The sequence below is a fragment of the Rana temporaria genome, chromosome 1, assembly GCF_905171775.1.
Source record: "Rana temporaria chromosome 1, aRanTem1.1, whole genome shotgun sequence".
In the NCBI taxonomy this organism is placed as follows: domain Eukaryota; kingdom Metazoa; phylum Chordata; class Amphibia; order Anura; family Ranidae; genus Rana; species Rana temporaria.
In genome coordinates this window covers 629,953,189-629,968,136 of record NC_053489.1, presented here as the reverse complement: position 1 = coordinate 629,968,136, position 14,948 = coordinate 629,953,189, and the positions used below count along the sequence as shown (strand labels likewise).

Sequence of the window (14,948 nt, the reverse complement as noted above, 5' to 3'; positions counted from 1 at the left end):
GATGTAAACAGGAAGAGCCGTTGATCGGCTCTTCCTCACTCGCGTCTGACAGACGCGAGTAGAGGAGTGCTGATCGGCGGCTCTCCTGACAGGGGGGGTTCGCGCTGATTGTTTATCACCGCAGCCCCCCCACGAATGGCAACACTGGACCACCAGGGAGTGCCCCCTAGTGCTAAAAAAAACCCAGTGCAAAAAAAACACACCAATAAAAAAAAAAATGGGCACTGACTGGCAACATGGGCACTGGCTAAAATGATGCCCAGCAATGCCATCAGTGCCACCCCTCAGTGTTCATCAGTGCCACCCATAAGTACCCATCAGTGCCACCCATAAGTGCCACCCATGAGTGCCCATCAGTGCCGCCAAAGAGTGCCCATCAATGCCGTCAAAGAGTGCCCATCAGTGCCGCCAAAGAGTGCCCATCAGTGCCGCCAAAGAGTGCCCATCAGTGCCGCCAAAGAGTGCCCATCAGTGCCGCCAAAGAGTGCCCATCAGTGCCGCCAAAGAGTGCCCATCAGTGCTGCCTATGAATGCCCATCAGTGCTGCCTATGAATGCCCATCAGTGCTGCCTATGAATGCCCATCAGTGCTGCCTATGAATGCCGCCTATCAGTGCCCATCAGTGCCACCTCATCGATGCCCATCAGTGCCCATGATTGAAGAAGAAAACGTACTAATTTACAAAAAAAATTAACAGAAAAAAATAAAAACTTAATTTTGTTCAAAAATGTTGGCCTTTTTTTAGTTGTTGCGCAAAAAATAAAAATCGCAGAAGTGATCAAATACCACCAAAAGAAAGCTCTATTTGTGGGAACAACATGATAAAAAATTTATTTGGGTACAGTGTAGCATGACCGCGCAATTGTCATTCAAATTGCGACAGCGCTGAAAGCTGAAAATTGGCTTGGGCAGGAAAGGTGCGTAAGTGCCTGGTATGGAAGTGGTTAAAAAATATATATATATATCTGCGGAACTCCGCTTTAACACTGCCTTTCACTGATAATAGTAAACAGGACAAATAGGGGTGGATTTACTAAAGGCAAATAGACTGTGCACTTTGCAAGTGCAGTTGCTCCAGATCTTAGTAAATTAGGTCAATCTTCTTTTTTACAAAAAATACCCAATCACATGCAAACATTAAAAAAAAAAAAAAAAAAAATGCATTGTTGCTTGCACATGATTGGATAATAAAAGTCAGCAGAGCTTCCTCTCATTTACTAAACTTTGGAGCAACTGCACTTTCAAAGCGCACCATCTGTTTTCCTTTAGTAAATCAACCCCATAGAGAGGGTGAACCTCTCTAACAGGAGCACAGACAACAATATCCTCTGGCCCGGATTCACGTAGATGCGCGTATCTTTGTGCGGGCGTAACGTATCCTATTTACGTTACGCCTCCGCAACTTTGACAGGCAAGTGCCGTATTCTCAAACCAAAGTTGCGGCGGCGTAGCGTAAATAGGCCGGCGTAAGCCCGCCTAATTCAAATGTGGTAGATGCGGGAGTGTGTTATTTAAATTTAATGTGACCCCACGTAAATGACGCTTTTTACGAAAAGGCGCATGCGCCGTCCGTAAAAGTATCCCAGTGCGCATGCTCCGAATTAACCCGCAAGAAGCCAATGCTTTCGACGTGAACGTAAATGACGTCCAGCCCCATTTGCGGATGACTTAGGCCCCTTTCACATTGAGGAGTTTTTCAGGCGGTACAGCGCTAAAAATAGCGCTGCTATCCCGCCTGAAAAACTCCTTCACTGCAGACTCAATGTGAAAGCACGAGGGCTTTCACACTGAGGCGATGCACTGGCGGGAGACGAAAAAAATCTCCTGTCAGCAGCATCTTTGGAGCGGTGAGAGGAGCGGCTTGTATACCGCTCCTTCCCATTGAAAACAATGGGAAACCGCGGCAATACCGCCCACAATGCGCCTCTATAGAGGCGCATTGCGGGCGGTATTAACCCTTTATCGGCCGCTAGCAGGGGTTAATACCGCACCGCTAGCGGCTGATTCCCGCGGCAATACCGGCGGTATAGCGCCGCTATTTTTAGCGGCGTTATACCGCCACCGTCACAGCTCCCACCCCAGTCTGAAAGGGGCCTTACGCAAACGACGTAAAATTTTCAAAATTTGACGCGGGAACGACGTCCATACTTAATATTGATACGCCGCATGTACGCCTCATGTAGCAGGGGTAACTTTACGCCGGGAAAAGCCTAACGTAAACGGCGTATCTGTACTGCGTCAGCCTGGGCGTACGTTTGTGAATTCGCGTATCTAGCTGATTTACATATTTTAAGGCGTAAATCAGCGTACACGCCCCTAGCGGCCAGCGTAAATATGCAGTTAAGATACGACGGCGTAAGAGACTTACGCCGGTCGGGTCTAATACAAATCTATGCGTAACTGATTCTAAGAATCAGGTGCATAGATACGCCGGCTCGGACTCAGAGTTACGACGGCGTATCTGGAGATACGCCGGCTTAACTTGTATGTGAATCCGGGCCTCTCTATCCAAAACTTGAATGCAAGTAACACATTGGGGGGGGGGGGGGGGGGTGATTTACTAAAACTGGAGAGTGCAAATACTGGTGCAGCTGTGCATGATAGCCAATCAGCTCCCAGGTTTTATTGTCAAAGCTTAATTGAACAAGCTGAAGTCAGAAGCTGATTGGCTACCATGCGCAGCTGCACCAGAGTTCGCACTCTCCAGTTTTAGTAAATCAACCCCATTGTTATTACTGTATAAGGCTGGATTCACACCTAGGCATATAGGCCCAGATTCACAAACGAGATACGACGGCGTATCTACAGATACGCCGTCGTATCTCTGAGTCTGGGCGGTCCTATCTATGCGCCTGATTCATTGAATCAGTTACGAATAGATATCCATTAGATCCGACAGGCGTAAGTCTCTTACGCCGTCGGATCTAAACTGCATTTTTTTTTTTACCGCTAGGTGGCGCTTCCGTTGAATTCTGCGTCGAGTATGCAAATTAGCTAGATACGCAAATTCCCGAACCTACGCGCGGCCGACGCAGTAAAGTTACGACGTTTACGTTAGGCTTTTTTGGCGTAAGGTTGCTCCTGCTATTAGGAGGCGCAGCCAATGTTAAGTATGGACGTCGTTCCCGCATCGATTTTTGATTTTTTTACGTCGTTTGCGTAAGTCGTTCGCGAATAGGGCTGGACGTAATTTACGTTCACGTCGAAAGCAATGACGATTTGCGGCGGAATTTCGAGCATGCGCACTGAGATTCTTTCACGAACGGCGCATGCGCCGTTCGTAAAAAACACAGGGTTAACCTAAATTTAAATAAAACACGCCCCCCTCATCATCATTTTAAATTACGCGCGCTTACGCCAGCCCCATTTACGCTACGCCGCCGTAAGTTAGGAGGCAAGTGCTTTGTGAATACAGCACTTGCCTCTCAAACTTACGGCGGCGCAGCGTAAATACGATACGCTGCGCCGCCGTAAGAATCTAGGCCTTTTAGCAGATTTGCACTACAGAACGTATTCCATAGAAAACAATGTTAAATGAACTGTAGTGCAAAACTGCAAAACGCACTAAAAATGCATAGGTGTGAATCCAGCATAAGACAAGTGTTATTGTACGACTCCCACATTAGTTACAAATTCTCACAGTGTAAGTAAATATTTACCAGTTTCTGTTTAGAGTGGGAAAACTTCAGCTGGACTCCTTATTCTGTTCCTGCCGTCTGTAATGAGAAGAAGAGGGAGGAGGGCTATAGAAATCTTCCTATTAATATCTCCGGGGCTTTCATAGCAGCAAGAAATACCAATGCTTCTCACTGAGTCCTCCAGCACTGACTGTGCCTTTAAGAGGAAGTGGAGCCTACTCCTGTGACCTCCGGAAGTGATTGCTCATGGTTGCTTTCACTTTGTCTCCTGCCTTGCTCCTCAATAGGGACAATGCAACTGACAGTTCAGTGGGGGGGATCTCTGTCCTCAGGAATCCCCCCTCCCCCCTCCCCCTCCTTTAAATGTCCCTCTTTTATCTCTGGTGTACAGAACTGTACCATTTACCCCAATTATATCTATTACTCTCAACCTTTCATCTACTGCAAACAGATGTGACAATTTACTGATTGACTGTTAGAATTCGTACCATCGTTTAAAAAAAAAAGAGTTTATTAACCACTTCAATACCGGGCACTTATACACCTTCCTGCCAGACCAATTTTCAGCTTTCAGCGCTGTTGCACTTTGAATGACAATTGCGTGGTCATGCAACACTGTACCCAAACTACATTTTTATCATTTTGTTCCCAAAAACAGAGCTTTCTTTTGGTGGTATTTGATCACCACACAGATCGGTCTCCTCTCTCCCCTGACAGGACATGGATCTCTGTGTTTACACATAGAGCTCCACGTCTTGTCCCTGTAGCCGCCGATCCTGAATGCTTGGCGGACATCATGGCCGCCAGGCACTCGCATCGGCATCTCAGCGATGCGGTGAGCACGCGCGCCCGCGCCGCTGACTGCGCGCGCAGGCCGTAAGAACACGGCCTGTTAGAGATTCAGAACCACCCCGCGGCCGTATAAAGTCGTACGGCCGTCGGGTAGTGGTTAAAATTGCGCCCACTCGTAAAATGGCGCCAAACTTCGGAACTTAAAAATATCCATAGGCGACTCTTTAAAAAAAGATTTGAGTTACAGAGGTCTTGGGCTAGAATTGTTGCTTTCGCGTGGGCATGACATACGTATGCGCTCGCTTTTGCGTGAAAGCAAGTGGGGGCGGGGACACTTTAAATCTTTTTTAAATCTTTTTTAAATCTTTTTTTTATATTGTTTATTTTTTTCTTTGCACTTTTCCCCTTTTTTTCTTGTCCACTTTTATTCCTACTAGGCCCCTTTCACACTGGGGCGGCGTCGGCGATAAAGTGCTGCTATTTTTAGCATCGTTTTACCGCCAATTTCGCACCGCTATTGGGCTGCTAGCGGGGTGGTTTTACCCCCTGCTAGCAGCAGAGAAAGGGTTAAAAACTGCCGCAGAGGCGCTTTGCCGGGGGTAAAGTCGCGGTGCCCTATTGATTTCAATGGGCAGGAGCGGTGGAGGAGCGGTATAAACACCACTCTTTCCCCGATCCAAAGACACTGCTAGCAGGACTTTCTTTACCGTCCTGCTAGCGCACAGCTCCAGTGTGAAAGCCCTCGGGGCTTTCACACTGGAGAGACAGCAGCGGCTGTTTTAGGACGCTTTGCAGGCACTATTTTTAGCATTATAGTGCCTGCAAACCGACCCAGTGTGAAAGGGGTCTAACAAGGAATGTAAACATCCCTTGTAGAAATAGGACAGGGATAGGCAACCTCGGCACTCCAGCTGGGGTGAAACTACATATCCCATCCTGCCTCTGCCTTTAGGAGTCATGTGATTGGCAGGGTCTTGCAACGTCTCATGGAGTTTCATCACAGCTGGAGGGCTGAGGTTGCCTACCCCTGGAATAGGGCATGACAGGTCCTCTTTATGGAGAGATGTGGGTCTAGACACACATCTTTCCTCTAGGCAGGAAAGACTGAGATCACAAAAACGATCTCAGCCTTTCCATCCGGGGAAAACGGATGTGTTTACATTTACCAGGCTGGATGTGATGTCATAACGTCGCGCCGGGCCTCCGAAGATCATAGAGAGTTCCGTGGATCATCTGGTCACCAGCTATGGTGAACTTCTTCTGCCGCCGGTGGATTCCTTTTCCGGGAGGGGCGGGGGCGACATCCCCTCCCACCACCTGTAAAAATGATCAAACGGCTGAACTGCCTCTACGATTGTTCTTACGGTGCAGGGAATCGCCGGCTGAAAAAGATGATATCTGAATGATGTGTAAAAAAACTTTTGTTTGTGTAGCTGGCCCTTTAATATGTAGAACACACAGTGCATCAAATTCCAAATCTGTCAAATATTCCTTATTAACATGTGCTAGTGATTTCCATCAAAGAACACATTATTGCAAATCATAAAAAAGTCCCAATGGAATAAATCTATGAAAAAGTTCCACAATCCTCCGTGCTGGACAGAAAGTGACTTCCAAAACAATCGTGATTCACCAGCACCATCCAATCTATGCGCTTACCAGTAAGCAATAATAAACAAGCCCGTTTAATGCCTTTCTTGAACCGCTTGTAGGCCAGCCACCGTCGTTTTATGGCAAAAGAGTCGGTACGATCCCACGAACCGCCGTAGCTGTGCGTCGTTCCTTTTAAGTGGGATAGCAGGCGCACGCGCACCACCGGAGAGGGCGTCGATGATCGTGAACGGCAGTCGTGATGACCGCCCGCCACAAGCGATCGGGGAAGTGTGTGTGTAAACACACACGCACATCCCAGTTCTGTGAGGAGAGAGAGATTGTGTGTTCCTACGAGCTGGGAACCATGGTCTTGCATCTCCTATAGTCAGCCCCATCCCCCACAGTTAGAACACACACAGTGTAAAGTGACCAGATTTTTTAAATTAAATCCGGGGACACATTTTTTTTCTTTTTTATCCTTGTCTTTACTAATGGAGGGGGTTGGTTTTTGGGGGGTGGTCTGTACTAATTGAGGGGGTGTGGTTTGTGGGGGGGTATGTACTAAGTGGGGGGGGGTGGTCTGTACTAATGGAGGAGGGGTGGTTTGTGGGGGGGGGGGTCTGTACTACTGCCATTAGTAAAGACCCCCCCCCTTCATTAGTACAGACCCTCTCACAAACCACCCCCTCCATTAGTACAGACCACCCCCCTCCATTAGTCTAATGGAGGGGGGGTGGTCTGGTCTAATGGAGGGGGGGTCGTTTGTACTAATGGAGGGGGGTTTGTACACTAATGGAGGGGGGGGTTTGTGGGGGGTCTGTATTAATGGAGGGGGGATGGTTTGTGGGAGGGTCTGTCCTAATGGAGGGGGGGTGGCTTGTCCTGGGGGGTCTGTACTAATGGAGGGTGGTGGTTTGTGGGGGGGGGTTTGTCCTAATGGAGGGGGTGGCTTGTGGGGGGGTCTGTCGTAATGGAAGGAGGGGAGTCTGTACTAATGGAGGGGGGAGGTTTGTGGGGGGTCTGTACTAATGGAGGGGGGGTGGTTTGTAGGGGGTGGTCTGTACTAATGGAAGGGGGGGGGTTTGTGGGGGTTCTGTACTAATGGAGGGGGATGTTTGTGGGGGGGCGGGTCTGTACTAATGGAGGGGGGTGGTTTGTGGGAGAGTCTGTCCTAATGGAGGGGGGGGTGGCTTGTCCTGGGGGGTCTGTACTAATGGAGGGGGGTCTGTACTGAGGAAGGTCTGTACTGAGGGAGGGGGTTTATACTTAGTGGAGAGTCTGCACTGATGGAGGGGGTCTGTACTGAGGGGCGACTATAGATGGTGGGGGGGTGACACCAACCTTAGTAACGCCATGGCAGCCGCAGGCTCTTTCCCCCTCCTCGCGATGCTGTACTAGTGAGCAGCGCTTGCCAGCACAGCTGCCCACTACGTTTCTTCCCCTGCCTTCATATCGGATCTTGGGTGGGAGTTCCCACACTTTTTCCCCCAGGACTTGACCCCTGTGTATATTGGAGCAATGCTGTGTCCTTCAGATAATGTAGGGAACACAAACGTAATCCAGCCTGCAGGAAAACCTTACAGACTAACCAGTCAATTGTTATGCAAAGAACTGGTGACACGGTGAGATCTATATGAATAAAGAAATGACAGCAGTGTAAGGTCCCGTCTCAGTAGGCTTTTGTGCTTTTCAAATGGGTTTTACCCCTTTTAGATAAATTAGTGTCACCATCCTTAACCACATCCCGCCCGGCCTATAGCACAATGACAGCCGGGCGGTGGTTTAGTTATCCTGACTGGACGTCATATGCCCTTAGGGGCACGCATTGTGCCGATTGGTGGTGCGGTATGTCAGTCTGACACACCTCTATATCGATCTCAGTAAAGAGACTCCAAAGGAGGCTCTTTACCATGTGATCAGCCGTGCCCAATCACAGCTGATCACGATGTAAACAGGATCAGTGAAGAAGGAAACTTACTTATTTACAACATTTTATAACAGAAACAGACATTTTTTTTTTTTATTACATTTTTTTAAATCGCTCTTTTTTTTTTCCGTTTAGCAAAAAATAAAAACCACAGACGTGATCAAATACTACCAAAAGCAAGCTATATTTGTGGGAACAAAATGATAAAAATTTAGTTTGGGTACAGTGTAGCACGACCGCGCAATTGTCATTCAAACAGCGACAAAAGCTGAAAATTGGCTTGGGCAGGAAGTGCCTGGTATTGAAGTAGTTAAGCATAATTTGTATAACATAACTCTGTGTAGTTTAAACATGTCAGTAGAAATTAACTTGGTTTGCAAACCATGACCCCCTCACATCTGAAGAGAGGCAGGGTTGCCAACTGCCCATAAATTTATGGACAGATTGTAAATATTGGTCAATTTACAACCAAAAATGAACAGTTACTCAAAAAAGTAGCAATTGATGGTCGGATTTTGGAGGCAAGACGGAAGTATATAAAAAATACAAATTTAACAAAGAACAATAGAGATAATAAAACCATATAGATTGAATAGTATATATGGACAATATCCTCTGTACATCGCTTTGACCTTTATTATCTCTATTGTTCTTTTTTAAATTTAAATTTTTGTAATAAATTTGTATTTTTTATATACTTCCGTCTTGCCTCTAAAATCCGACCATCAATTGCTACTTTTTTGAGTCATTGGGCCAGATTCAGAAAGATCAGCAGATCTTTCTGCTGGCGTAACGTATGTAATTTACGTTACGCCGCCGCAAGTTTTTCAGGCAAGTGCTTTATTCACAAAGCACTTGCATGTAAAGTTGCGGCGGCTTAGCGGAATTCAAATTCGGCGGGTAGGGGGCGTGTATCATTTAAATGAAGCGCGTCCCCGCGCCGAACGAACTGCGCATGCGCCGTCCCAAAAAAATCCCAGTGTGCATTGCTCCAAATGACGTCGCAAGGACGTCATTGGTTTCGACGTGAACGTAAATGACGTCCAGCCCCATTCACGGACGACTTACGCAAACGACGTAACTTTTTAAAATTTCGACGCGGGAACGACGGCCATACTCAACATTGGCTGCGCCTCATATAGCAGGGGCAACTATACGCCGGGAAAAGCTTAACTTAAACGTTGTAACTTTACTGCGTCGGCCGCGCGTACGTTTATGAATTCACGTATCTAGCTAATTTCCATACTCAACGCGGAATCCGACGGAAGCGCCACCTAGCGGGGAAAAAAATAATTGCAGTTTAGATCCGACAGCGTAAGAGACTTACGCCTGTCGGATCTAAAGGATATCTATGCGTAACTGATTCTAAGAATCAGTCGCATAGATACGACGGGCCAGATTAGGACTTACGACGGCGTACACGGCGCTGCGCCGTCGTAAGTACTTTCTGAATCTGGCCCATTGTTCCTTTTTTGTTTATATTACTAACAGATGCGGCCAATGCGAGTGCTTTCCCCGTCCCTTTTCCCTTTTTTTTGGGTCAATTTACAAGCCATCTGTAAATGTCCGTTACAGATGGCGACCACCCGTAAAAAGGTCTTTCAGCTGACTTTGAAACTGCGCATGGGCGGGGGGTGCATAGTGACGCTTGGTTTCTTTTATTTTTAGGATTCACCCAACAAAAGTCATGACTGGAGGGCCTAGGACTCGGAAAGGGTCGCCAGCCAGGACTGTCAATGGAGGAGAAGAGGACAGACTCTACATAGGCAGTGAGGAGGAGCTGCCGGCGCTGACCTGTCCAGACTATCCATGTCTGACCGCCTGCCCCTGCTGCACCCGACCTGATCGAGTGTTACAGTACTCATTTTAACCGCTGTATATGCTGGCAAGTCTCCGGAATCTTTGAACATGAATTTCAGAACTATGGGATGGATGAGGCAGGTTCCTTGCAGAATTTGAGTCACACTTGATCAATGGCTCGGGGGTAGTCAATTTCTTTCTTTTGGATAATCTGATGCAAGATCTTGTCCATTTGTACAATATAGTTGCAAAATTTCTCTTCTATGCTGATAAGTGGGTAAAATAGGTATTGAACACATCACCATTTTTCTAGGTAAATATTCGTTTTTAAAAGGTGCTACTGACATGAAATTTTTACCGTAGGTCAGTAACAACCCATGCAATCCATACATCCATGATCTCCCACAGTCATTATCTCTAAAAAAAAGGAATTATTCACCAGACTTCTTTGATCAACTCTGCAACTTTATTGTTTTCTTTTGTTTCTGTTCATGTATAAATGACATAGTACTGCCATGAATATTATTGTCAAACTATATTTCTATTACCATTTATCTGTAACTGGAAATTGTAAAATGCGATTTATAAACTGGAACTTCTTTAAAATGTAAAAAAAAAAAAAAAAATTGCCAAAAAAAAAAAAAAAAAAACCTATAAAAACAAACAAGTTTTCAAAATGCTAACCCAACCCTAGCTACAAAGAAAACCTGTAACAATATAGGAGGATTCCATTGCTGAACTCCCCTTTTAAACGCTCATGCTAATCCAAAATTTCCAGTGCTTTCTTAGGCCTTGTACACACGACCGAACATGTCCGCTGAAACTGGTCCGCGGACCAGTTTCCGCGGACATGTCCGACCGTGTGTAGAGCCTAGCGGACAGTTTTCCGGCCTAGCGGACAGGTTTCCAGCGGACAAAAGTTTCTTAGCATGCCAAGACACTTGTCCGGTGGAAACCTGTCCGTCGGACATGTCCGATGGTTAGTACACCTAACCATCGGACCGAAATCCCCCGCATGCGTCGAAGTGATTCGTCGCATGCGTGGAAGCATTGAACTTCCTGGTTCGCGCACGTCGCCGCGTCATCGTCGCCGCCACGTCACCACGCTTTCTGTCCGCGGGGAATTGGTCTGATGGTGTGTACACACATCAGACCAAAAGCTCCCAGCAGACATGTCCGATGAAAACGGTCCGCGGACCGTTTTCATCGGACATGTCTGATCGTGTGTACAAGGCCTTAGGCACTGACCCAGAGCAAATACGCAGAATCAGGTTTTCTTTCCCATTCACTTGCCGCATACTTGTTCTGGCACTATGAAAAGCATTGAGATCATATGCAAATTCTGGCCATGGTTCTCACCATTCCTTCACTAAGTTTTGAGTCACTGACACAAAACAAGGCTGCAAGTAAAGGGTGCACTGGCGGTCTCTTCTCCATACCATAGGGGTGGGGTCTGGTAGTTTTCAGAGATAGCTGGGAACACCATCATGGATAAGACTGCAAGCGGAGGCAGAAAGCATAGAAAATTATCTATTAAAATTGTTTTGCTATTAACAAACAGACCAAAAAGGGACCAAATGAGTGAAGGTACTTTTTGGTTAGCTTACCATATAAACATTGTATATACAACCCTACCAACTTACAACCCCCCTCAAGAAAGAAAACAACATGTAGTATATAGAAAAATAATAATAAAATCGATTCCGTCCAAGATGAAGAAGCATTGTTGTCACGTTTGATTGCCCTGCTGGATGCCAGCACGTGTACAGAAACGACATGTCCGTTTTCATACTTCCCATATAAAAGACTTTCTTTAAAATGTCTAAAAGAAAACTGGGCCCTCTGATCAGGTGTGACTAAAGGAACAGCTCTTCTTGTTGCTTGTAGAATCTTCTTGATTCTCCAAAAAGTGGTTCTAGTGTTGTATAGAGCAAAAAAAGGAAGTCTCTGCAACAATCCGAATGACTTTGCCCCACAATAGTGCACACCGTTGTTAAGGTCTTATTGACGGTTGCCAGATGGGATCCTTCTCTTTAGGACCTGGGGGAATTCAACACAAAATAAAAAATGAGTCAATAGTGCTGCTGCCATTTCTTTATTCATATAGTGGATTTTAGCTGTGATGTGCCCCATCCTGTTTGTACATGGCTACTATAAAGACGTTCGCTTGAGAAAGAGATGGATACCATCTACAATGGTGTTCTGAGATAATGATCGTCAACTGCCATGGAGGCCCACCAGACTAGAGAAGGCAATAAAGTATACCTATCCAAACCAACAAGTTCACTTTGAAGCTCACCTCCAGCAGCTTATATTTATCTAACCAACTGGGACAGCCATTTTTTCTAAGAGAAATTTGCAAAACATAGCCTATTGGGGTTACTTAAAGGACTGAGGTTAAAGTGGAGGTTCCCCCTAAAAAAAAATTCTAACAATACATTGAGAAGACTGATTACACTGCGGTATGCTGTTTTTTTTTCCGTACATACCTCGTTATCGCCGTTTCATCCCTCGGCTTCCGGGTATGATTCTTGCTGGACCTAGTTGATTGACGTTCCTCCAACCGGCGCATACTCCGCGTCACGACTTTCCGACAGAAGCCGAATGTCATTGCGCAAGCGCCGTATAAAGTCGGCTCTATACGGCGCCTGCGCAGCGACGTTCGGCTTCTTTCGGAAAGTTGTGACGTCAAGTATGCGTCGGTCGGAAGAACGTCAATCAACTAGGAACGCCCAGACCCACAAGAATCATACCTGGAAGCCGAGGGATAAAACGGCGATATCGAGGTATGTACGAAAAAAAACAAAAAAAAAACAGCATACCCGCAGTGTAACCAGTCTTCTCAATGTATTGTTAGAATTTTTTTTTTTTAGGGGGAACCTCCACTTTAAGAACCACTGGACTAGTGCATTGCGCATTTTAGTGCATTACACTTCTTTTTTTTTTTACTTTATTTGAAGTGTCACACAGTGGCATTTTATTCATATTCCTGCATAGCAGGTCTGACTTACCGGTAAATTTCATATCTTGGAGTACAGTACAGAACACAGGCTGCCTATTCATAGACCATGGGTTCAAGGCTGCTATCCTCAAGGGATGACACTGGCAGAGCTTTTGGATATTCAGTGGGAAGAATAGTGCCCCATAATTGGAAAATATTAATTGTTTCATCACAGAGTGGTCCTTCTAGTATAAACAATTTGGAACAAGGAAATGGAATAGAAGGCTTAACATATTCTTTATATGTACAGTGGGGCAAAAAATTATTTAGTCAGCCACCAATTGCGCAAGTTCTCCCACTTAAAAAGATGAGAGGCCTGTAATTGTCATCATAGGTATACCTCAACTATGAGAGACAAAATGTGGAAACAAATCCAGACAGACAATCACATTGTCTGATTTGGAAAGAATTTATTTGCAAATTATGGTGGAAAATAAGTATTTGGTCAATATCAAAAGTTCATCTCAATACTTTGTTATATATCCTTTGTTGGCAATGACAGAGGTCAAACGTTTTCTGTAAGTCTTCACAAGGTTGTCGCACACTGTTGCTGGTATGTTGGCCCATTCCTCCATGCAGATCTCCTCTAGAGCAGTGATGTTTTGGAGCTGTCGCTGGGCAACACAAACTTTCAACTCCCTCCAAAGGTTTTCTATGGGGTTGAGATCTGGAGACTGGCTAGTCCACTCCAGGACCTTGAAATGCTTCTTACGAAGAGACTCCTTTGTTGCCCAGGCGGTGTGTTTGGGATCATTGTCATGCTGAAATGACCCAGCCACGTTTCATCTTCAATGCACTTGCTGATGGGAGGAGGTTTGCACTCAAAATCTCACGATACATGGCTCCATACATTCTTTCATGTACACAGATCCCTTTGCAGAGAAACAGCCCCAAAGCATGACGTTTCCACCCCCATGCTTCACAGTAGGTATGGTGTTCTTTGGTTGCAACTCAGCATTCTCTCCCCTCCAAACACGACGAGTTGTGTTTCTACCAAACAGTTCTACTTTGGTTTCATCTGACCATATGACATTCTCCCAATCCTCTTCTAGATCATCCTCTCTCTAGCAAACCTCAGACGGGCCTGGACATGTACTGGCTTAAGCAGGGGGACACATCTGGCACTGCAGGATCCGAGTCCCTGGCGGCGTAGTGTGTTACTGATAGTAGCCTTTGTTACGTTGGTCCCAGCTCTCTGAAGGTCATTCACTAGGTCCCCCTGTGTGGTTCTGGGAGTTTTTCTCACCGTTTTTGTGATAATTTTGACCCCACAGGGTGAGATCTTGCGTGGAGCCCCCATTTTCTAAATTATTTCTCCCACAGTTGATTTCTTCACATCAAGCTGCTTGCCTATTGCAGATTCAGTCTTTCCAGCCTGGTGCAGGTCTACAATTTTGTTTCTGGTGTCTTGCGACAGCTCTTTGGTCTTCACCATAGTGGAGTTTGGAGTGTGACTGTTTGAGGTTGTGGACAGGTGTCTTTTATACTGATAACAAGTTCAAACAGGTGCCATTAATACAGGTAATGAGTGGAGGACAGGGGAGCATCTTAATGAATGAATGAAAAATTTATAGAGCGCAGCACATGCGAACTGAATCGCTTCTGGGCGCTAGTTGTTTATGACTCATGACCTCAAAAGAGCAGAGTTTTGATTCGTCTTCTGAAAGTCAGGTGGTTTTCCTCCAATCTTAAAGAAGAAGATACAAGTCTGTGACAGCCAGAAATCTTGCTTGTTTGCAGAGGAGACCAAATACTTATTTTCCACCATAATTTGCAAATAAATTCTTTCCAAATCATACAATGTGATTGTCTGGATTTGTTTCCACATTTTGTCTCTCATAGTTGAGGTATACCTATGATGACAATTACAGGCCTCTCTCATCTTTTTAAGTGGGAGAACTTGCACAATTGGTGGCTGACTAAATACTTTTTTGCCCCACTGTATAATAAAATATTTTTTAGATCTATAACCCGTTTGGTTGTGCCTAAAAAGTCCAAGCCTTCTATTCCATTTCCCAGTGCCCCATAATTGGTGTCAGTGGAAGGAAGTGTTCAGTCATTGGTGTCAAAGAAGGAATAGTGCTCCATCATTGGCGTCGCTGGGAGGAATAGTGCCCCAAGGGCCACATAAAGCCTAGCAAAGGGCCACATTCGGCTCCAGGCCACAGTTTGGAGACCTCTGTTCTAGGTCATCAAC

The 14,948-nt window shown here is 45.8% G+C and overlaps 2 protein-coding genes across 2 annotated transcripts in view; both read right to left on the bottom strand.

The window, feature by feature from the left end:
- The window catches only part of LOC120924424 (nuclear body protein SP140-like protein), a 60,961-nt gene extending 57,126 nt beyond the window's left edge, over positions 1 to 3,835 (bottom strand). Inside the window, exon 1 of the mRNA XM_040335383.1 lies at positions 3,660 to 3,835. The gene's annotated coding sequence lies outside the window, so the exon portion shown is untranslated. The remainder of the gene's footprint in view (positions 1 to 3,659) is intronic.
- A 7,089-nt stretch (positions 3,836 to 10,924) lies between these two features.
- Positions 10,925 to 14,948, bottom strand: part of LOC120924423 — a 66,700-nt gene continuing 62,676 nt past the window's right edge. Inside the window, exon 12 of the mRNA XM_040335382.1 lies at positions 10,925 to 11,790. Coding sequence (XP_040191316.1) covers positions 11,744 to 11,790 — 47 coding nt within the window. The 3' untranslated portion in view covers positions 10,925 to 11,743. The remainder of the gene's footprint in view (positions 11,791 to 14,948) is intronic.